This window comes from Eucyclogobius newberryi, unplaced genomic scaffold (assembly GCF_026437365.1).
Source record: "Eucyclogobius newberryi isolate DKJ021-1_F unplaced genomic scaffold, fEucNew1.0.hap1 SCAF_2, whole genome shotgun sequence".
Classification (NCBI taxonomy): domain Eukaryota; kingdom Metazoa; phylum Chordata; class Actinopteri; order Gobiiformes; family Gobiidae; genus Eucyclogobius; species Eucyclogobius newberryi.
Genome location: NW_027315834.1, coordinates 22,051,056 through 22,072,246, shown reverse-complemented (window position 1 = coordinate 22,072,246; position 21,191 = coordinate 22,051,056). Strand labels below are relative to the sequence as shown.

The window sequence follows — 21,191 nt, the reverse complement described above, 5'->3', positions numbered from 1 at the left end:
CCTTAAAAATCTATAAAGGGTTAAATTGAAAAAGTAAAAGGTGTGCGTGATACCTGGAGACTCAAACTACTATAATCACTTGGGTTTGACTTTCTAGGTCAGCTGACTTAGGAGCTATTGAAGAGAATCCTTGATTTTTGACGAAAAATATTCCTTAAAAATCTATAAAGGGTTAAATTGAAAAAGTAAAAGGTGTGCGTGATACCTGGAGACTCAAACTACTATAATCACTTAGCGTTTACTATCAAGGCTAGCTGATTTAGGAGCTATTGAAAAGAATCCTTGTTTTTTGACGAAAAATATTCCTTAAAAATCAACAAAGGATCAATTTGAAAAAGTAAAAGGTGTGCGTGATACCTGGACACTCAATCTACTATAATAACTTGGGGTTGACTTTCTAGGTTACCCGATTTAGGAGCTATTGAAAAGAATCCTTGATTTTTGACGAAAAATATTCCTTAAAAATATACAAAGAGTTAAATTGAAAAAGTAAAAGGTGTGCGTGATACCTGGAGACCACAACTACTATAATCACTTGGGTTTGACTTTCTAGGTCAGCTGACTTAGGAGCTATTGAAGAGAATCCTTGATTTTTGACGAAAAATATTCCTTAAAAATCTATAAAGGGTTATTAAATTGAAAAAGTAAAAGGTGTGCGTGATACCTGGAGACTACAACTACTATAATCACTTAGCATTTACGATCTAGGTTTGCTAACTTAGGAGCTATTGAAAAGAATCCTTGATTTTTGACGAAAAATATTCCTTAAAAATCTATAAAGGGTTAAATTGAAAAAGTAAAAGGTGTGCGTGATACCTGGAGACTCAATCTACTATAATAACTTGGGGTTGACTTTCTAGGTTACCCAATTTAGGAGCTATTGAAAAGAATCCTTGATTTTTGACGAAAAATATTCCTTAAAAATATACAAAGAGTTAAATTGAAGAAGTAAAAGGTGTGCGTGATACCTGGAGACCACAACTACTATAATCACTTGGGTTTGACTTTCTAGGTCAGCTGACTTAGGAGCTATTGAAGAGAATCCTTGATTTTTGACGGAAAATATTCCTTAAAAATCTACAAAGGGTTAAATAGAAAAGGTTAAAGGTGTGCGTGATACCAGGAGACTACAACTACTATAATCACTTAGCATTTACTATCTAGGTTTGCTAACTTAGGAGCTATTGAAAAGAATCCTTGTTTTTTGACGAAAAATATTCCTTAAAAATCTACAAAGGGGTAATTTGAAAAAGTAAAAGGTGTGCGTTGTACCTGGAGACTCAAACTACTATAATCACTTAGCGTTTACTATCTAGGTTCGCTCATTTAGGAGCTATTGAAAATAATCCTTGTTTTTTGATGAAAAATATTCTTTAAAAATCTACAAAGGGTTAATTTTTTAGCCCAAAAGGACTACGACATCTAGGATTAGCAACTTGGATTCATGCTCAAAGTTCTTGTTTTTTTTTTTATAAATATGTTTATATTTTTGAAGATAACAAACGGTACTTTAGAGACGGTCCCTAACTGGCGCACCAAGCGGCACTTCAGCGCGCAGCTCCCCGCGTCGAGCTACTGCAGGCGGGGCACACTCAGAGGAAGCTCCCGCTCTAGTTGCGGAGGCGAATATCCAACGTCCAACGTGAAACTAACTTCACCGCGGTATCCTAAAAGTTAAAATCCTCCAGTCACGTGTAGACACTGCAGTGATAATTGGAAGAATGAGAAACAAATACAGAGTGTCCTTGTCCTGTACAAGTACCTGCTCCTGCTGCTGCTGCTGCTGCTCATCCCGTGATCGAACACACAACACGGGCTTGTCACATTTACACCTTTCCCTTTCCATCACGGGGGAACTACACTTGTACAAAACACAACACTATCGCTCAAATGAACTGAAAATATCACGAAAAACGCAACATTTAAGTTGGAACTCACCACCTAAACACGTTTGTCCACATTAAATAGCGTCGCGTTGCATCGGTTTAAGTGTTCGGAGGTTATTTTTTCATAACACGAACTGAAAATGAAATATTTCCTTAAAGCATGACCTTACCCATTAGCGCTAGACTCAATGCTAACGTTAGCATCCTCTACGGGGCCCCGCGTTAAGAAAGTTGTGAAAAGACCGACTTACCACGTCGCTGCTCGGGCAGAAGAACAAGAAGACGTGTCCCGCTGGTGCGCGTGAAGACAATATCCGCGGAGAGGTTCGTGTGAGTGGTCTTCTTAAATCACTGGTCTTTCATGTGTGTGGAGCGTTAGCAGCTAGCTAACGTCGCCCCTCGGAGCTGGCCCATTACGCACATTCTCCACGATGAGCAGCCTCGGCTCGACAAACACCGCGCTCCGCCGCTGGATCCGCGCACAGAAGCCGCACAAACACCGCGCGCACGGACGAACCCGCCGGGAGAGAGAGAGTGTCCCGGAGATGGCAAGTCTTCGCGATACACAACATTAAAAAAATCCAAAATGTCCCCGGCGTTCATCAAGGAAATACAAAAGACAGAAATGCACTCGACCTCCGCGTGAACGAAGGGTTTCTCTCGCGCAGGGGCCGCACCCAGAACGATATTGTCATTCTTTTCTCTGTCTCTCGGTGGTGTTTAAGTCCGCACGAGGGTCGAGAGAAGCTCGGTAACGCGGACACACTGTGAGGCGCTGCGGGACCTGGATCGCCCTGAGACTGCGCTGCCTCGGCGGTGGTGCGGGTGGTGAGGGTGGGCTGATGCTGCCACTGCGCCGCTCACACGCCCGAGCGGCCCCCGAGGAGACCTTTATCTGTGGTTTATTCACTGGAAAGTCAAAAGAAGAACTAACGTGGCCATTTGAGGATGGATAGACTTTAGTGCTATTTGCCGACCATAGTGTCTTATTTGAGCAGGCAGCAGACGGGCAGAGAGCAGGAGCCTACGTCTGTTATGTTTTAAATTTACATATATCATTGTATATAGCGTTATAATAATTGTATCTTTACATAAGTTACTGTGGTGGCTTGTTGGTTTCCCCCAGCTCCAGTGATAAAACCCTTTAGGGCCACCTGCTTCTATATGGAGATGTTTGCTCTCCCTGTAATGTTCCACAGCGTGGCATTATAGACCGTGTGTTTATTCAAATAAATTAAACCTTCATAAACACGCATTCTTTACAGTGTGTCGCCTCTCCACAGATTTGACCAGTCATGGATGGAGGTAGATCATTATCTTCAACTTTAATGTCATTGTGTGGAACATTCCAGGCGAAGCGGTCACATCTCCGTGGAGACAAGCAAGTTACAGACAGAAAAGTCACACTGTGCCCCTGAAGAATGTGTGCTCGAGATTGTTTTACTCAATTTATGTTTTGTCTGACAACACTCGCTCTGACCCGGAGAAAAATACCCGTTTACGTTTTCAACAATCCACGTTACTTTAGTAGGCCAATTATTTGGCTCACACCACTGCAAAGCCTTAGGTCATATTAACCAGACCACAGCGCCCCCTGGCGCACATATACACCCTATACACGCAACACCCAACAGCGCCAGTAGAGGCGCTGTCTGTCCAATTCAGCGCACAGTCGAGCAATCATTATAAATTTGGTATGTTTGTGAGCATAAAGGCACATATCATTAGTTTGACTGACAATGTTCAGTCAGATGTTATTCATTTCTACAAAAGACAAAAAATTAAGCCATACACATTTTGTTTTTGGCATACATTAAATGCTCTTACAATATGTCAAATACACAATCTTAAGCCAAAACTGTTCTATCATCACATACTAAAATAATTAAAAATACAATCATAACCTTTTGTTATTGGAGCCTATCCATACAAGTTGTTTCAAGCTTCTCAGGAAAAGTTAATGTTTTATGACTTCAATGGCATATGTCATACAGATGGCACAAGTCCTTTGCACTGGAAAACTGCGTCTTGACATGGAGCACGTCCGAGAAAAGTTTTCAGCATATCCATCCCATCCACAGAGCCACCAGCTTCCAAAATTGTCCGTCTGTACTCTTTTCCAACCTTAAAAATGACAACATGTGATTGGTTTTGTATGGTAATAGGTCAGCACACCAAATAAATGTATAACGTTTACCTTGGAATTCATTATTCCTTCTTTTTTAAAACGATTGAAGTAAATATCCATGGAGTAAACCTCACTCCATAGGTAGCTGTAATATTGAGCATCATAACCTCCAGCCAAGTGGCTAAAACTGGCCGTCATGTTGGTGCCTGTATAAACATATATCACATTTAACCATTGAAAAGTACTTCTGACAAGAAAAAATATATATCTTAATGACCTGGTGTAGCGGGAACTCCAAGAACCTCCTGGCAGTACTTTGCAAAGACATCTGCGGTTTTTGAACCAGGGTTATTGTGAAGATACTGATCCACCCTACTCAAAACAACCTGTCGTAGATTCATCAATCCTAGAATAAGGCATTGATTGAACAATTTTGTAAAGTGCATACCCAGCCCATAAACAGACAAGAAAATACATTTGAATATGTGGTAAGTTACTGACCAGTGTTTGCTACTCTGGAAGAAATAAGTTTATCGAGTAAATTATCTGGGATTGGGCTTCCATCTTTGTAATGGCGAGACATTCTCTTCAGAGGCTCCTTCTCCCACACCCAGTTCTCGAGCATCTGAGAGGGGACCTCTACAAAATCCATCTCCACTTGAGTCCCACTAAATTCTGAAAAGCTGACCTGTTGGATAAATTACTGTTAAGAAAACTCTCATAGTAAGAAATTGCATGCACGAGCATATGTCAAACGCTGTTACAATACCAGCGGATTACCTTAGAGCATAACTCATGCATAACATGGCCAAACTCATGAAAGTATGTCTCCACTTCATGATGCTGTAGGAGAGAGGGCCAGCTTCTTCTGGGCTTGGTGAAGTTAGCAACCATTGCTGCCACTGGAATCTGCCGTTTGCCATCTGGGCCCTTGCAACTTGGCTTCAGGCCAAAGCAGGCTGCATGGCCAAACTTCCCTTCTCTGGTGGAACATGTGTTTAATTAATGAACATGAAAAGCAACTGGATCATGTTTAATATGTTGTACCTTGGATGCAAGTCCAAGTAAAACTGACCAATCTCCTCCCCAGTTTCACTGTCTTGTGCTGAAAAGAGCCTGACATTTTCATGCCACACATGTGCATGTTGGACCTCAGTGAATGTGAGGCCCAGAAGCTCCTGGTAAATACCAAACAGTCCTTCTGTCACCACATCAAGTGGGAAATATTCAATTAGTTTGTCCTTGTTCACAGCAAACTTAAATTGTTCCACTTGATTCATATAATAGGGCAAGTCCCAAGCATTAATTTGTCCATCGTAGCTGTATCCCTTCATTAAACACTCCCTCTTCTTTAAAGCAAGAATATATTTTCTCTCTTTGCTTCCGACAGGCTTCACCATTTCAGAGAAGATATCTATAATAAACAAATTGTTAGATGGGGAGAAAACAATCTTCTGTAAATGTGAATCAGCTGTGATTAAAATACAAAACACATAAAGTTATTGTGCATTGCTTTCTTAAATTGCGTTGGTGTATCATTTCATCACTTCAATGAGATTGTAGTGTCCCACACCATAAAACTAAACATGGCAGACGTGATGCATGGCTGGACATTTATGGCGAGTATGTGTGCGTGTGCAAGGTGGGTGAACTTTTCATACCGAGAAAGTCAGACACATTGCTTGCATTCTTGGCCATGTTCATTTCCAGCACATAGTTTGCGTGGCTGCTGTACCCGAGCAAGTCAGCCGCTTTAGCCTTTAGTGTGATTAACTCTTCAAGGATCTCTGTGTTCACCTGGAAAAGCATGATGTAAATTAGATGCACATTGCAGTAATGTTATATACTACACAAACTCATAAACAAAACTGACTGAGCTTGATGAAACTATTTAGTGAACATTATAGCTACCTCTTTACACCTGCTGTGGAACGCCGTCTCCATCCTTCGACGTGTCTCGGGAATGTGACATCTTTTCATCAAGGGAAAGTAATGGGGATATTCAAGCGTCACGATATACTTCCCATCAACAGTCTTTTCCAGCCCATTAATATACGTTTCTGCAAGTCCACCTTGAGACATAAAGGTGATAACAGACTGCTCACTTTGCAGCTTAGGCAGGTCACACTCAAATCGAGCAAATTATGAATGAACATACTCAACTCCCGCTCAGTAAAAACAAGAAAGGTGTTGTCCTCATTCAGATTCTTGTTAAACTCAATTGACAGTTCACTAATCTTCTTAGAGATTGTTTTAATTTTCTTGAAATACGAAATAACAATTATTAGAGGATGCTAGAATTTAAATACATTGGCGTGTAACAAATGGTTGGCTTTACTTTACCTCTTGTATATCTTTCGTCAGGTGTAACCCACTGCGTTTGCCAAGTGTAACAAGTCTGTCCACAAACCGTTTTTCCTCATGGCTGAGATTATTTTGAAACTTTGTCTGTAATGAATTTAAAAAAAATAAACAGATTTTTTAATTGTCCTTTGGTTCATCGCCAAATCTTTTTTGGGTCAGGCAAAGCTCTTAAGTGGTAATTGATGGATGGCAGATTAAATGTCATGTGCAGGCTATATATGAACCAATGGGGAGCAAATGAGGTTACAAGATGTGTCCGCAAATGATGTAGCAATTTGAGTGACATAAAAATGTCAAAATCATAAATGTATGACTTTGACTTATGTTGAGATAGTTTTCCGTTATGACTCTCAATACTTAACTCAATACAAGTTTAGTACCAGTAAACAAGTGAAACTGTACCTGTAAGACGAGAAGTCTGTGGAAAACATCTTCCCGCATGTTTATCTCCACATCAAACTCGGACAGTGTCTTGTCAGCTCGTGTACTCGCCGCCCTGATGTCCTTAGAGGGGCAGACATACTGAGGGAAATCAAGGACATGCCTGGAAGCTACAGGAAGAAATGTATTATAGTAAATGAAAACATGATCATAATATGATTCATAATACAAAATATGACATGTAGCGTTTACTTACATGCTAAATCCACTTTGGCCATAGCTAATGGTTTCAAAGTGTTCTCAATACAAACATCTTCAATCTTAAGAGATCCAATGTCATTGTACATCGTGCTTATTCTTGTGATTAATTCTTCAGTTCTGATCTGAATCTGTTGAGGCGAGAGGTCCCATCTCAGGGTGTTTATGTTTTGGATCTGTGAACAGCTGCGGTCAGGTTTCACACATTTACTTTGGATGGTCATTCTGTAAAGCGGGTTGGAGAATCTGCCAAAAAACAATTCAGACACAATTCAGGCATTTTATTTTATTTTTATATTACAGTGCATTTGTATAGCTAGTAGTAGTCTTAAAACATCTGAACCTAACATGTCCAGGCAGGTAGTAAATTCATCAAGCCACACTCGGTCACTGTGAATTCCTTCCTTGCTAAGCAGTGACCTTTCTCATGACCACTCAGTTTAGAGTTTCATGCAACAGCAGCCTCTCAAAACACACTTACAGAGATGTAACTGAAGTAACAAAGTCATAATTAAACAAAACCAGCAACAGGAACATGATTTGCAGGTTAAAATATGCTTGACTAGAGGTACAATGATGCACTCACCTGTTTAGCTTATAAAACAGTCTAACTCCCAGTGCACACGCCATGCCGGCACCGCCATGCATGTCCCTCTTACTGTAGTCGTGTCTTCTGCAGGAGCTGGAGCCCTCTGTGAAGCTGCAGTGGTCTGATCGTGGGTCTGACCAGAGTCTGACCAGAGTTTGACCGGTGTGGGGAATGTTTATCATTTCCGCTGCCAGTGCGCATGCCCAGAAGACACAGTCACGGTCTGGCACGAGCGAGAGCGAGCGCTCATGACGCGGTAAATGGCAAAGGCGGACGAGCGCTCAGGTAGGTGGGAAACACGTTATATTATAGCTGTTGTTGTGTGGTGTTGTGTGGTGTTGTGGGACTGGGCTCATGTGTGTCTTATCATTGAACTGTTGCAAGTGGGTGATGCCATCTCCAGGCTGCACCGCTGCACGGATGCAGGAGGATGACTGTGTCGCCAGATTTTTGAGGACAACAACGCTTGTGCTTGGCCTGGAGCGTTAGACTTTTGATTTGGCAATCTTATTAGTCGTTCTCGTGAGCACCTTCCCGTTCATTCTGTGTGTTGTTTTGGTGATGTGCATCGCTGCATTTACGTGGCCAAACACACACCGAGGGAGGAGTAACTGTGCCAGCTTGAGCACAACAACGCATGGCATTGCACGTGATGAAAATATGATATACTTTATTCTGTGTTCTTTATTCCCTTATAGACTATATAAACGGCATTACTCAGAGCTCGTGCGCACTATGTCACATTTCTAGTGAGGAACGTTGGGTTGGGGTTCACTACCTGCTTGACTCCATGGAGATGCTTTTCCTGGCACTGAACAATCCACCCTCCACCACATGTCGCATAGTGCACCTTTAAACAGATGTAACAAAGTGGAAAATACAGTACTCTGATTTCATTCTGATTTTGCAGGTAAAAATGGCTGTGGAAAAGCGTCTGGCTTACTCCATTGTGCATTTTTTACGAGATCAAACTCACTCTGGGACCTTAAATTCTGATGAGCAAGAAAGCCTTGAAGGTAGGAGAGCTTGGACTGCTTGTGTTCTCAAAATCCTAGTGTTACTACAATTTACTAACTGACTTGTATAACAGTGGCAATACAATGTTTGGAGACTACGTTTAAGATCAGCTCTAGAGACAGTCACCTTGCTGTGTCCGAGCCTCTTCGGGAGATTTTTCATAATGCTTTGCTGAAGGTATTGATGCCAACTCACTTCTCTGCCAATACAAGTTACTTATTAGTAATCATTTTGGAACTGTACACTAAAATACCAGTTTCCTTCTCCAATAGAATGACAATGTCACAATACCAGATACTTCACCATCTCCAGAAGACACTGAGAAAGCAGAACAACTTAAAAATGAAGGTAATGACTAGGTGTCATACATAGAAAAGATTCAGGCCAATATGATCATTACAAATAGTTACACGCATGTATTGATATTATATTCACAAAACCTCACATTTTTAGGAAACAACCACATGAAGGAAGAGAACTACCACTGTGCACTGGAGTGTTACTCAAAGGCTATTGATCTGGATTTGAGGAATGCTGTCTACTATTCCAATAGGTTTGCACAATGATCTGCAATTATCTTTGTGTCCCTTCATCTAGTGTGCATACTTGTGTGTACGACAGGGCCTAATCCCTCTAATGTGTGGAAGAGCTGATGAATATCTAAGAGATTATAATAGTTTGTAATGGGTGGGTTCAAAACATCCGGCAGCTGTTTTGGCCTCCAAATGCACGCTGTCCAAAAGTGCTCCACTTTATTGATATTATTATATATTATTAAACTATTACTGGTTTATTTATAATAAACCAGTAATAGTTATAATAAACCATATAGTAATATGATGTCTCTTATCCAGAGCTGCTGCTCACAGTAAATTGGGTAATTACATAGAGGCAACTGGCGACTGTGAGAGAGCCATCAAGATCGATCCCACATATAGTAAAGCATATGGAAGAATGGGGTGAGTTTTTTCTTGTGTGAAAAGTGTTGTAATGTACATTATATAGATCCAACTATTTGTTTTGTTATATTTATTTAATTCCTTTGCTTTAGCTTGGCATTGACAGCTATGAACAAATATCCAGAAGCTATTTCATTTTTTAAGAAAGCTTTGGTCTTGGATCCAGAGAATGATACATATAAATCCAACCTGAAAATTGCTGAACAGAAACTCAAAGACGCAACAAGTCCAGTAAGTAGGACATTTAAAAATCTAATATTTGCTGTATTTTGATATTTTTAACACGTTCTTTTTATTTTCAAATGTGCTCCACAGATAGCTGCTGGGTTGGGCTTTGATATGGCCAGTTTGATTAACAACCCTGCCTTCATCAGCATGGTAAGAAAGGTTCATTAAGTCCTGTGCTCACAAGAGGCTGTAGCGCACATGTATGTTAGATTCTTGGTAAATCATTGAGGTTTTACAGTTTATATTATGTCTAATTTTAAATATAATTTCATATAGAAAAAGTTTTGTCGTTCATTAGCTTCAATATTGAGACTGTTTCTGCAGCATTGAGTTGAAGCTTGTTGATCAGTTCAGTTTGTATACTCTTTTGCACATACACCTTTTAGTTTATAAGCGTTTATAAGCGACAAGGTCTGTTTGTGTTCACAGGCGGCCAGTGTGATGCAGAACCAGCAGGTGCAACAACTGTGAGTGATCTCCTTTGGTTTTCTGTGCTTAGCTTTTGTGTGGACAGACTTGAGTATATCTGTAATAACATGTCACTGTGGGCAGTATGTCAGGAATGATGACCAATGCAGTTGGTAGGTCAGCCGCTGGAGTTGGAGGACTGTCAGACATTTCCAGCTTGATTGAAGCGTCAGTATATTTTAAATTGTTTATATTTATCTTTGCTTTTCAATATTTTCCAATGCATTCCTTTGGTTTGACCACGTCTGTGGTGCAGATTATGTAGTAACACATTCATTTGTGCACTGTCCCTGTCAGAGGGCAACAATTTGCTCAGCAGATTCAGCAGCAGAACCCAGAGCTAATCGAGCAGCTGAGGAACCACATCCGCAGCCGCTCGTTTAGTGGCAGTGCAGAGGAGCACTCATGAGTGAGGTATGTATAATAGCTAATCAAGATGAATTTAATCTGCATTTAATCAAACATTTCGCTGTGTCCTGTCTCCATAGCAGCTCACTACACCTAAAGGCAACTCTACGGCGAGGTTACAATCTGTAGACCCATTTGTTATTGTTAACTTCACTGCATAAACTGGAATGAAGACAGGCATGAAGTTGAAGGCACTTTATGTACAGTGTAGAAGTGATAGTGTCATAGTGAGACTGGACCAGAGGATACAATATCCCACTTGTTCCACCGATTCAGAGGAGACAAGATCTTCAAAAATATCAAGCTGAAATATATTTGGATGGTTCTTTTTATTGTTTAGACCACAACACTTGTAATAGGTTTGTGAAATTGGAAAGAATACTCTTATCATCAATAGGAAATATTTCTAAAAGCATTTTAAATGTACAATGCAGTTTATATTGTTACTTGTCTAATAATATTATTTTTGTAAATCTCAATTTGTGAATAAGTTTAATTCAATGTCATGTAATGGACCCCTGGAAGATTAGTGACAGCTAGACTGTGCTAATGGGGAAGTATACTGCCCATCAACAGTTTAGTTTTTATTTAGAATTGTACAGCCATCAGCATTCATAACATTCTATTGCACTTTAATCGAGAAAACGGCTCAAACTATTCATCAGTCTTTACACTAGAGACAAGAGTATTGAAATAATTTTGCATGCTCTAAAATCTAGTGTTTGAGATCCTAGCAATGTTAACAAAAGTCATGTATGCCAGGATGGGATAATTATTTTGACTTTTGTGTAAATAAATGTATTGAAGTCTCATCTCATGGTAATCGTGACTCTTTGACTTGGATAAATTAAGAGTGGATGCATTAAGACCATTGAAAAATCACTATACAAAATGTATCATACACAAATTAAATAAATAAATGGTCACATTTATATAGCGCGTTTCTACCTTAAGGCACCCAAAACACTTTACGGTACTTCAAGGAACCCCTCACCCATTCACACAGAAGTGTCTTGCCCAAGGACACAATGGCAGTATTCACCTGAAGCAGCTGCGATCGCTAACCTGCAGACCACTGGATCTGACCGCTCTACCAGGGATGTTGCTTGAATGTTTAAAGCTTCTAGATGATCTTGAGACTGCCATGATCTCAAGGTGTCTAAAGATATTGGGAAAATGAGGGCTCAGCACCCTTTAAATGCAATGGTAAATGTAGATTTGTTTAAGTTATAGTCATTCCTGGTACAAAGTGCAAAGGTCCGGGCAGTCTTTGCTGGATCATGAATTAACTGATCTTAAACTTCAGCTAATGTTAGTTTTTAACAGCAAACAAAAGTTATTTTGAATTTGGGTTAGCCAGTGGGACTCCATTAACCATGTATAACCTGTTCTTACACCTGGAGAAGAAAGGAAAGTCTGCTGAAGGTGTAGCTCTCTAACAAAATGAATCGTCAATGCTTTAGTGACAAATATGCACACAAAATCTGGAATGAATACAAATATTTTTTAAAAGCAATAATGAAAACAATTGTTTATTATGTTTCACACGCATACATTATTAACAATATTTTAAAACAACAGGGTTTGTTGTATTCACACTTAATTTTAAAATACAGTGATGATCTCTTTGAAAATATAAAGTGAAACATCATACATATTCTGAGTCATACTACTGGTCCTTCAAAATCTAAACGCAAAAAGCTCAAATTCTAGCTCTCATTGCCTAAATATGGACAGACGACACACACTTGTGCGATATCATCATATTCATAGGTCCTCTTCAGAAACGTATCAGTAAGTCTCAGTCCGGAAATACTCTAAAACAGACACAGCATTATCGTTAGAACACGTTTGTCTGTCATGGCTGTAAAACAGAAGCAAAGGCTTTCTAATAAGCACAAAACGTACTTGCAGTCCCTGTGCAGATGTGAGGAGCGTAAGAGGCAGAGAGAGGGAGACTCCAGGGCTCAGTTTACCAAGCTGTCGCCCAGAGATACCACACCAGTGAATTGTTCTTGTGTTGCACATCTCTAACACCAAGTCCATTGTTCTTTCACTGAACAGTACAAGGTAAAATAAATGGTCAATATTATATATGTCAAGATATTATTGTAAAAGATGGTCTGTATTTACCTGCAGTTAGTTACTTTACAGATAATGTCAAAAGGTTCCTCGAGGTTCACCGTGTCAGGAATCATTTCCATTGACAATCTTATATCGCCATACCCCGGGGCCTAGAGTGAGTAGAGAATATTATAGAACAATTATATACGAGTAAATATATATCAGACTGTAACAAAAGTAAGTTTACATTATACCATTCTTTGTAGCTGGCTGGTCTGGAGCCTTCCCCTCTCCCCGAGATTAGTCTTCCAAACAATGTCAAGTTTTCCTATTACCGTCACTCCTTTTATTACTCCAGCCTTTTCGGCATACTCTGGCTTTGGCTTGAGACAGTAAAGATACTGCCGTGTATCCATAGGCTGCAGGAAAGATAACTTCCCAAATGTAGACTCACTGGTGGATGAACATAGACAAGTAGCATCAACAAATACAATAACACATGCGTGTTGAGTTTGCACACAATGCACAATACCTGTGGTCACCGTTAGCAACAATGTTGAGCTCTGTGACGTTGTACATGATGGACGGCTCCAGAGAGACCTTCTCCATGAACATCGGTGAGGTGGTGATGTTCTGAATTTGAGCCTCCAAAAATACCTCATCTGTCTTAAAGAGTAAATGTTCTTTGTCAAACAACATTTAACATGGACAATAAAAGGCATCTTATATGGGGTGAACTGAGAAAATGTTGAGGTGTCTGACTCAAACAAGTTCTTCCAAAGATGCACAATTAGTAATTTAGTGTTCAGTCAAAAGGAGAATACCAAAACATGGTATAAGGCAAACCTTTGCGGATACTGTGTTAGTATAGAGCCAGAGTTAGGTGGAAACTGTGTATAGTGGTGGTTGTAATATACCAGACCATTAATAAATAACCATATTTAAATATCAAGACCAATTATAAACCAAATGCAATGCAACATACATTATACATGTACATTTTCTATATTAAGCCAACATTTGGGATTTTTTACAAATACAGCTACTAAAACAGTAAATAAAAAGCTCAACTCCTGTATAGATGTACAACCTCCAATATACACAAGGCTGGAGAAGCAAATATTTGAAGATGCTTTCATAGCATGAGAGAAGACCAGTCATATTAGGACCACTTAACAGCTCATTTACTCAGAACCATGCAAAGCCAACCTCAACTCCTCAGCCAACTCAATCACCATTTTAAAAAAATAACTATAAAAATATAATCTTAATTTTAATCAGAAATAAGTAGCTCAACATTCAGGCAAAGGTAATGCATAACATTGTGATTATTTATGTATCTGTCTTTTTGCCTGAATACGTTTTTATTTTCCACAGCAAATTATTATAAACAAAAATATTGAAAACCAATCATAAGTTTGCAAGAGTGGGCATCAAAGAAAGGGCAAAATAAAAATTGTGGAAACCTTTATGCCACTTAAGTGCTTAATATTTCTGTATTGGTTTAAAATAGTGTCCAGCTAAAACCCATATAGAAGTGCCTCCAATCTTTACTTTGCACCTTTCATTTGGCCATAGAGTGAAGCAAAGATGAAGAGAAGCTTATGTTGAACATGGACAATTACCACAGAACTGAGGTCGCTCTAATGGAAGAAATGAAATAGACAAAACAAAATAAACAAATGTTGTTACATGCCAGACTGATGGACAATGAACACATTAACTACCAAAGTAAAAAAGGAAAACACTAGATGAGATTTGGAGCTTTAACAAACAATATGTGTTTTTAATGGATAGTGGGGATGTCACAAGATACCAAAGATATCTTTTCCCACAGTAACATCCATCCAAAACATCACTACAAACTACAAATGGTAAAACAATTTAATGATAAATGGCTTACCTCTGCATTGTAGAACTTTGTTTTTACATCTAGTGGCTTCAAAACCTGGTTAAAAATAGATGGCAAACTGAATACTGGTGTTTTGTCAGGCTGTCTCTCCATTCCGAAAAGAATATTCTAACGTAACACAGCCTCTAAAGACAAGAGTGCTTTGGGGAAGGGAAGAGAATGGGATCTGAAAGCTAAATACTAGAGGACTTGTATTTTGGTTTGTGTTGTTGTAGATGTGTGACATTTCTTACAAAGTTGCTAACTCTGTTGGCAACTTATTGTGTGTATAGCTCACCTGAAATTTAAAAAACTTCCGAAAATAGAGTTTCTCCCCATATTGTGTTGTATAACTTACAGCACAGACTAGACTGGAAATCAAAAAGCATAAACAGAAAAGCTTATATATATTTTAGCAGCACCATGGAGAAAATATCAAATACAACACATAACATGTGTCTCACATGTGTGTTCCAATTTCTTTTACTTCATGATGAATGACATCATCAATACAACATTCTGGTTTGAGTTCTGCCACTGCAGAGTTTGATGCAGAGAGGTTGAGCCTCTGTGAACTGGTCTGTAGATCAGCCTGTAAATAACAATGAATCATTGTAAACAAGAAGTTAAGATATGGCTTCTCTTTAAGCACCAACTTTAATGTACCTTCACGAGTATATCCTTCACTACTTGACTGCTGTCATTGTGCACACTTATGTAGCTGGAAAAAGTCTCGCCTAAGAAGATATTGCTGACAGGTGCAAAAGTACAAAATCAATAACTCATTATTTCACTAAATATAATAATATGTAATACCCAAAGTTTTGTGGTAAGGTAAGCATCTCTCCCAGCATCAATGTCTCTGCTCCTCTAATAGTTGAGGGGTCATCTCTCATAAGCTGGCTAAACAAATCTCCTATTGAAATATAAAGAGGGAATTATGTTTTAGTGTCAGACAAGAGTAAAAATCTACCAGACGTACAGACACATTCTGGAAACACTAGAATCACATTTTATCTAATTAATCTGTGATACAACAGTACTGGATAGGCCTTTGAGATTTACAATATCCCTACTTAGTGTGACTGCAGCACTACCGTTGTATAAATAACTATTGCTTGGAAATGTTACTGTGATTTATGGCATGCATAGGGCTCAGTTACAACTGCAGCCAGCATGTTGGTGTTTATGTGTTATGTGCGTGGGCCAGACAGAACAAGCACTGCACTTTAACTGCGGCTGGACTACAAAATTAACCATATATTTTAGGAAATGTGATGAAGCAGACACATCGAGTTACAAAGCAGATGATCATGTAAGTTGTAGTGACTGAGAAGAAGAAACACTGCGTGCCTGAAGTGAAACTAACAAGAGTACTCAAAGGACCATCTAAAATGTGGAGGACACATGTAGCCTTTCAATGTCTACAGCAGTAACCAAATGCCCTGATGGAGGAGGGTAAGCTGTCTCCTAAGCGACTCACCAGGCAAATCACGGTCCTCACAGGTGACAGGTAAATTTGTAAATAGTGTTGGTTTTGTCAAACGCATCACTGCAACAGGAGGGAAATAACAAAGTCAGTGTTACGGCTGTGATATTCAGGGTAAAGGGATCGACATGATAAAGGTGTTTGTGCTGCAACACGAGTAAATTACCAAGGAACCTCTCTTACCACCGATCAATTATTAGCCAATCAATTAACCTACTGTAGTGTGAGCAGATCTTATTTTAAAAGCATTGACACAAAAATTAAGCAGGAAAATTACTAGAATATTTCTAGAGTGGTTTAATTTATATTCGTTTGGATGCATTTGCAGCTTTTATGCATTTTCATCTGTACTACTAGTATCTCAGCAACATTAACGTTTACATCCTACGGTCGAGTAACTTCTTTAAAACAGAAAAACACTAGTCTACCGTTATTATCTGTTAAGACGAATAACGTGTTGCCATTATACCTTTTAATGCGAGTAAGTGTTCCTGTTTCGTTTGATTCACATCCATTTTGAAGAAATATCGGCTATCTAGCTAAAATGCTAGCTGGATATGTTAGCCTGGTTGACAGTGCACTTTGACCTTTACCGGAAGTACATTTTATTCTCCGCCCTTTTCTTGTTTTATGCATCGATTTATGGTACAGCTTGCGTCTACCAGCTTGGTTTGGTTTGGATTGTATTTTTTTGTGTAACATTTAATTATAGTCTAATATTGTATACAGTATGTTATTAATTTATAATTTGTTTAAACACACGAAGAAAACACTCACAACACTGACCTCATGTGGCTAAATGTGTCATTACCAATTAGGGCAGACAACAGCAAGTTTTTATTATTATTATTTATTTGCACAATGTTTCTACAGGCTTGCTAATATAGCCCACATATTAGTAAATTTGCCTTCAGTGATGGGCTTGAATATGATTTTACAATGTACACGCTTCTTGAAAGTGTCTTCCTTTGATGTCTTGGTTTTTCAGGGAGCAGATGATGAAACAATTTGTTCACGGAGTCCCTTCACTAAGAAGAAGCTGCCAAATGAACACATTTCAATTAGGCAACAAAAGGGTAGAAATAGGAACTATAAATGTGGGCCTACATTGGTCACTTACATGAGTGCTTTCGGGGCCATCTTCTGGTCGCTGCCATTTCTTCACAAACAGGATCCCAAAGACTGACATTCCAAAAGCCACAATCAAGATGCCCAGGAAATTAACAAACACAGCCTCCACAGGCAGTGTACTGTATGGGACTGCAATCATCCCATTCCTACATCAGGGAAATCAAATTATCATTATTAGGTTTTGTATTAGGATATTTAAAATGTGGATGTGATGACAATGGCATACAGAGTTAGGAGCAGTTTCTCATTGATGCCGCTGATGCAGGAGACCAGGCCGAATACCAGAATAACTTTACCTATCCAGATATGAACAGGTTTCAGAGAACTTCGGATCCATGGTGTAGAATAAGGCAGCAAGAAACCAACCAGACCAAGTATCCACTGAAAAACATACATATCATAATAAAACTGTTCAGAACCTTGTGTGAATAACTGCATGTGCTTGTTTACCACAGGCCGACCTGAGAAGAAAACAGGAGCACAGTGCTGAGGCCCACCCAGCTGTGCACCGAGTAGAGATGTGGGATGTTGAATCCTCGGTGAAAGTCAAAGACAGCACTCAGACCCAACACAGACAGGAGCAGGGCCACAAACATCATTCCAGCATGGACCAGTTTACAAACTAGCTTCCTCTGCTTCCATGTGAACGGTATGCGGTACACAACTGCAGCTGTAATACACACAGTAAACAGAGGGTCTTGGATCACACCACTAATGATACTCATTTCCTATCCATGAGCTCACTTTTTACTTGTATCTTTTTAAATGTAGTCCCTATTCACAACTAACTCTACGGCAGATAGAATGATATTTTTGCAGCAGAAGATGCACAAATCAAATATTTTTTTTTTCATCAATTGATCTCCTACTTACCATTTCCATAGAGAATGACTAATCCAGACACCATCAGCACAGGATGCCAGTTAAAGTGCAGCAGTGATCCATCCCAGGCAAACCCACCTCTCCAGTAAAGATTCCATGTGACCACAAAAAGTACACAGAGCAGGCTCAGATTCAAACACAACATGTAGAATAAATAGAAAACAGGGGCCATCCTCGTCTCCGTTTGTTAGCAACGATCTGTAGCCAAATGTCTTGTCTACTGACGTTGTTACACGAGGGGCCACTCCGTAAACAGTTTCATTAGTCACAGTTTTGTGTAAATGCCTTTTATGAAATCCCAACAGATGACTGCTTTCGTAACAAAACAAACACTGATCTTTCAAGTTAAATGTTTTATTAATTTATTGTAGCAGCAAATGCAAACCTTCTGCTTCCAAAATGACAAATTATAGGTGACCCAAATTATGATTGAATTGTGTAACATACAAAATAATTGTTTTATAACAATCAGAATTAGAATCAAAAGGTTTATTGCCATTGTCAATGAACAGAATTCACAAACATAGGAACTTGCTTTGGTGATACGGTGCAACATAAAACAACAAACAATGATAAAACAACCTATATAAAGTTAACCTACATTAGTCAAAAATAAAAAACAATGAAAAACAAGTAAAATCTGCTATAAAATAAAAAATGAAAATAGGCTATAAGATAAAAAATAAGAATCAAAATAGGCTTACTATGTACACAAATGTATAATTTACATGTAGCGCAGAAAATGCCTATTGGCCAATCATAAATGGCCAGCAAACAAACTTGAATAAACCTGTTTAATTGAGTTGATAGGTCTGTCAAAATGAATAGCCACACACGGGGGAGAAGGTAGACTCATGTTTTGTATGAGTTGCTTATGGCAGATTTCATCATCTGAAAGTGGTTTTGGACCCAGGGCACAACCTTCGACTCAGAGGGCTGGACATGGGTGCACATCTCTTCAACTTCTTGCCTCTTTGAAACGCTCTTGCCTCAGGACTGTCTGAAAGAATGAGACGAAGGATTCCATTTCCAAAGGTTTTTCAGTGACACGCACATAAAATTGGCTTTTGTTTGCTAAGTGATCAAGAAACTTTGTCCCTCTTACTTTCTATAAAGTAGCCAGGCTAATAAAACCTACAATTATTAAAATTACATGGCAAAACTGAATTAATGAAGATGGATCAAGTGCAAAGAGAGCAGGGCCCGATACTTTTCAGGAGGGCTCAGTATTGGTGAGACAAATGTATTGTGCCTAATATATACCCACCACATCAATGTAACTTGTGGAATTCAACAGTTAAAAAAACATAACATGTAGGCAGTCTTTTGATAATTGAAGAGTGAAGAGATGATGTGGGGAGGCAAAATAGCTGATGATTGTACTATTTTATCTTAGTGGATCTCAGAAGCTATGCAGGGTTGGGCCTGATTAGTACTGGGTGGGAGACCATGCCACTGGTGGAGTGAGGCAGCAGTGGCTCAGTGGCTTCAGCATATTTACAACATGTAGTCTGTTAATATAAACAATGCAAGGAGAGCAATAGTTTTGTGGCTTGATGTTCAGGATAATTGCCCTCCTATCTTCACAACAACATATATAACACAAACATGTGTCTTACTTTTTAGGTCATGAGATCAGTACAATTCACAGTCATGCAAGATGATCTTTTGTGGAATTGCTGATGTTCACACATTAGTTCCACGAAATTGTGATTTTCTGTAACCTTTACCTACCTTTTAAAATATTGTATGTAACCATGTTTGTTCGCGATGTGTCCTACTTTTGCACACAATCTTCATGATAAATGAAATTAATATTTCAGATATGATTGTTTACACTGAACTTAACTAAGAATCTTCGGATTTCAAAAGGGTGTACCATATTTTTCCTGGTTATATCTACTGGTACTGCAAATTCAAGTTCTTGATTGAATTTGAATGTCAGAACAATTTAACATCAACTGTTTTTTTTTCACATCTGCATATTCAAAGTACAATGATGAAGACCAGAAAAGATAAAACAGTCTCTGCACTTGCTGCACAATGGCTCTTCGGCTGCTGTCTGTGCTGTTCTCTGGCCTGAGTTTCCCTGAAGATTTGAACATGGACCACTCCAGGTGCAGATTGTGGAGAAAACTGCCCCAATTTGGACAGAGCCCTTGTACTCTTAAGGACTCAGGGGTGTCCAAACTATGGCCTGGGGGCCAAATGCAGCCCTTAATTTCCTGCTAAATTGGCCCAAACAAAATAAATAGTAATGACCTAAATAAGACACATTTTGATGTATGCAGACATAATGTTCCAAGCCTTAATAAAGGTGTGGAGGCTCATCAAAACTCCATCAAATGCAACATTTCCAATGATTCACTGTTCATCATGTGTGGCCCTCTGCGCTGTATTGTTAAAAAAGCAAGCAAAGTGTCACCATTCAAGAAAGTAATGGTTAGAAAACAGTTCCATAAACAAGAATTCAAAGCAAAGATTAATTTTTTGCTCTTTTTCCAGGAACTGCAGATGAAAATACATTCAGATGCATTGAACAAAAATCAAATCAAACTGTTTGTACCACGGACACAATCAGAGACCAAAATAAATGTCACAGCACACATTCTAAACAAATGTAAAACTACTCAGATTCAAGCAAAAACGCAAACCGACCCTCAGAAAATACAAACTACAAACTCTGCATAGTATGGCAGGGAATATGTACAGAAGGGAAGTGCCTCTAATTCAACAACAGACAAGATAAGACAGATTTTTTATACATAATATTATACTCGAGTATCATATGAAAAACAAAACAGACATAATAATTCCAGCTCTGGTCACAAACTCAACCCCATTACGAAACATAAAGAGTGCTGCAGCAAATACAGAGATGAACTGAGCTGCAATTATGGACGACGTCGACAGTAAATGGGACTGGCAAACAAAAACAAGCACCAAAACAGAACTGGAAACTGACACGAGCTGAGATTTGTAACAAGGAGACAAGCAATAAAGCCACAATCCACATTTCAAACGCTTGAACTGAGAATGAGAGAAGAA

The 21,191-nt window shown here is 39.0% G+C and overlaps 4 protein-coding genes across 9 annotated transcripts; 1 reads left to right on the top strand and 3 right to left on the bottom strand.

Moving 5' to 3' along the window:
- Positions 1–3,816: 3,816 nt before the first annotated feature.
- On the bottom strand, positions 3,817–7,818 carry nln (neurolysin (metallopeptidase M3 family)). 2 transcript variants are annotated; one of them, XM_072454474.1, is made up of 13 exons: positions 7,677–7,818; positions 7,016–7,263; positions 6,781–6,929; positions 6,358–6,462; positions 6,173–6,275; positions 5,926–6,086; positions 5,676–5,811; positions 5,062–5,428; positions 4,795–4,996; positions 4,516–4,702; positions 4,292–4,420; positions 4,084–4,220; positions 3,817–4,010 (listed from the first exon to the last, which is right to left on the bottom strand). In XM_072454474.1, the coding sequence occupies exons 1-13, from the start codon at positions 7,805–7,807 to the stop codon at positions 3,873–3,875; spliced, it is 2,193 nt and encodes a 730-aa protein (XP_072310575.1). In that variant the 5' UTR covers positions 7,808–7,818; the 3' UTR covers positions 3,817–3,872. The 2 variants fall into 2 exon arrangements, with proteins under 2 accessions (XP_072310575.1, XP_072310576.1); XM_072454475.1 differs by having other exon boundaries at positions 7,604–7,729.
- On the top strand, positions 7,752–11,498 carry sgtb (small glutamine rich tetratricopeptide repeat co-chaperone beta). Of its 3 annotated transcripts, none has more exons than XM_072454478.1 (12): positions 7,752–7,891; positions 8,517–8,622; positions 8,697–8,800; positions 8,896–8,971; positions 9,077–9,176; positions 9,478–9,582; positions 9,675–9,813; positions 9,898–9,960; positions 10,240–10,277; positions 10,363–10,446; positions 10,576–10,692; positions 10,770–11,498. In XM_072454478.1, exons 2-11 carry the CDS (start codon positions 8,523–8,525, stop codon positions 10,685–10,687), a joined length of 921 nt encoding a protein of 306 aa, XP_072310579.1. In that variant the 5' UTR covers positions 7,752–7,891; positions 8,517–8,522; the 3' UTR covers positions 10,688–10,692; positions 10,770–11,498. The 3 variants fall into 3 exon arrangements, with proteins under 3 accessions (XP_072310579.1, XP_072310577.1, XP_072310578.1); XM_072454476.1 differs by having other exon boundaries at positions 10,767–11,498; XM_072454477.1 differs by having other exon boundaries at positions 9,675–9,817; positions 9,902–9,960; positions 10,767–11,498.
- Positions 11,499–12,202: 704 nt separating this feature from the next.
- Positions 12,203–16,681, bottom strand: trappc13 (trafficking protein particle complex subunit 13). 3 transcript variants are annotated; one of them, XM_072454471.1, is made up of 13 exons: positions 16,600–16,681; positions 16,125–16,193; positions 15,458–15,557; positions 15,308–15,392; positions 15,106–15,233; positions 14,940–15,012; positions 14,654–14,698; positions 14,376–14,393; positions 13,283–13,416; positions 13,005–13,203; positions 12,820–12,920; positions 12,595–12,742; positions 12,203–12,503 (listed from the first exon to the last, which is right to left on the bottom strand). In XM_072454471.1, the coding sequence occupies exons 1-13, from the start codon at positions 16,643–16,645 to the stop codon at positions 12,396–12,398; spliced, it is 1,254 nt and encodes a 417-aa protein (XP_072310572.1). In that variant the 5' UTR covers positions 16,646–16,681; the 3' UTR covers positions 12,203–12,395. The 3 variants fall into 3 exon arrangements, with proteins under 3 accessions (XP_072310572.1, XP_072310573.1, XP_072310574.1); XM_072454472.1 differs by lacking the exon at positions 14,376–14,393 and having other exon boundaries at positions 13,283–13,412; positions 14,632–14,698; XM_072454473.1 differs by lacking the exon at positions 14,376–14,393.
- A 313-nt stretch (positions 16,682–16,994) lies between these two features.
- On the bottom strand, positions 16,995–18,431 carry LOC140367355 (lysosomal membrane ascorbate-dependent ferrireductase CYB561A3-like). The gene is made up of 5 exons (XM_072453788.1): positions 18,135–18,431; positions 17,723–17,931; positions 17,488–17,642; positions 17,251–17,407; positions 16,995–17,169 (listed from the first exon to the last, which is right to left on the bottom strand). The coding sequence occupies exons 1-5, from the start codon at positions 18,313–18,315 to the stop codon at positions 17,143–17,145; spliced, it is 729 nt and encodes a 242-aa protein (XP_072309889.1). The 5' UTR covers positions 18,316–18,431; the 3' UTR covers positions 16,995–17,142.
- Between the last annotated feature and the right edge of the window lie 2,760 nt (positions 18,432–21,191).

Bases quoted from the DNA above. Each gene is read 5' to 3' on its own strand.
- nln (XM_072454474.1), bottom strand. From the start codon at position 7,807: ATGCGCACTGGCAGCGGAAATGATAAACATTCCCCACACCGGTCAAAC. The intron at 4,703-4,794 runs GTAATCCGCTGG...TTTATCCAACAG, and splicing joins TGCATGAGTTATGCTCTAAG to GTCAGCTTTTCAGAATTTAG. The intron at 4,011-4,083 runs GTAAACGTTATA...GTCATTTTTAAG, and splicing joins AAGGAATAATGAATTCCAAG to GTTGGAAAAGAGTACAGACG.
- sgtb (XM_072454478.1), top strand. From the start codon at position 8,523: ATGGCTGTGGAAAAGCGTCTGGCTTACTCCATTGTGCATTTTTTACGA. The intron at 8,623-8,696 runs GTAGGAGAGCTT...CTTGTATAACAG, and splicing joins TGAGCAAGAAAGCCTTGAAG to TGGCAATACAATGTTTGGAG. The intron at 9,961-10,239 runs GTAAGAAAGGTT...TTGTGTTCACAG, and splicing joins ACCCTGCCTTCATCAGCATG to GCGGCCAGTGTGATGCAGAA.
- trappc13 (XM_072454472.1), bottom strand. From the start codon at position 16,645: ATGGATGTGAATCAAACGAAACAGGAACACTTACTCGCATTAAAAG. The intron at 13,204-13,282 runs GTATTGTGCATT...TTCATCCACCAG, and splicing joins GTTGCTAACGGTGACCACAG to TGAGTCTACATTTGGGAAGT. The intron at 12,921-13,004 runs GTATAATGTAAA...TACTCACTCTAG, and splicing joins CCAGCCAGCTACAAAGAATG to GCCCCGGGGTATGGCGATAT.
- LOC140367355 (XM_072453788.1), bottom strand. From the start codon at position 18,315: ATGGCCCCTGTTTTCTATTTATTCTACATGTTGTGTTTGAATCTGAGC. The intron at 17,932-18,134 runs GTAAGTAGGAGA...TGTGTATTACAG, and splicing joins AGTCATTCTCTATGGAAATG to CTGCAGTTGTGTACCGCATA. The intron at 17,408-17,487 runs GTATGCCATTGT...TCCCTGATGTAG, and splicing joins GAGAAACTGCTCCTAACTCT to GAATGGGATGATTGCAGTCC.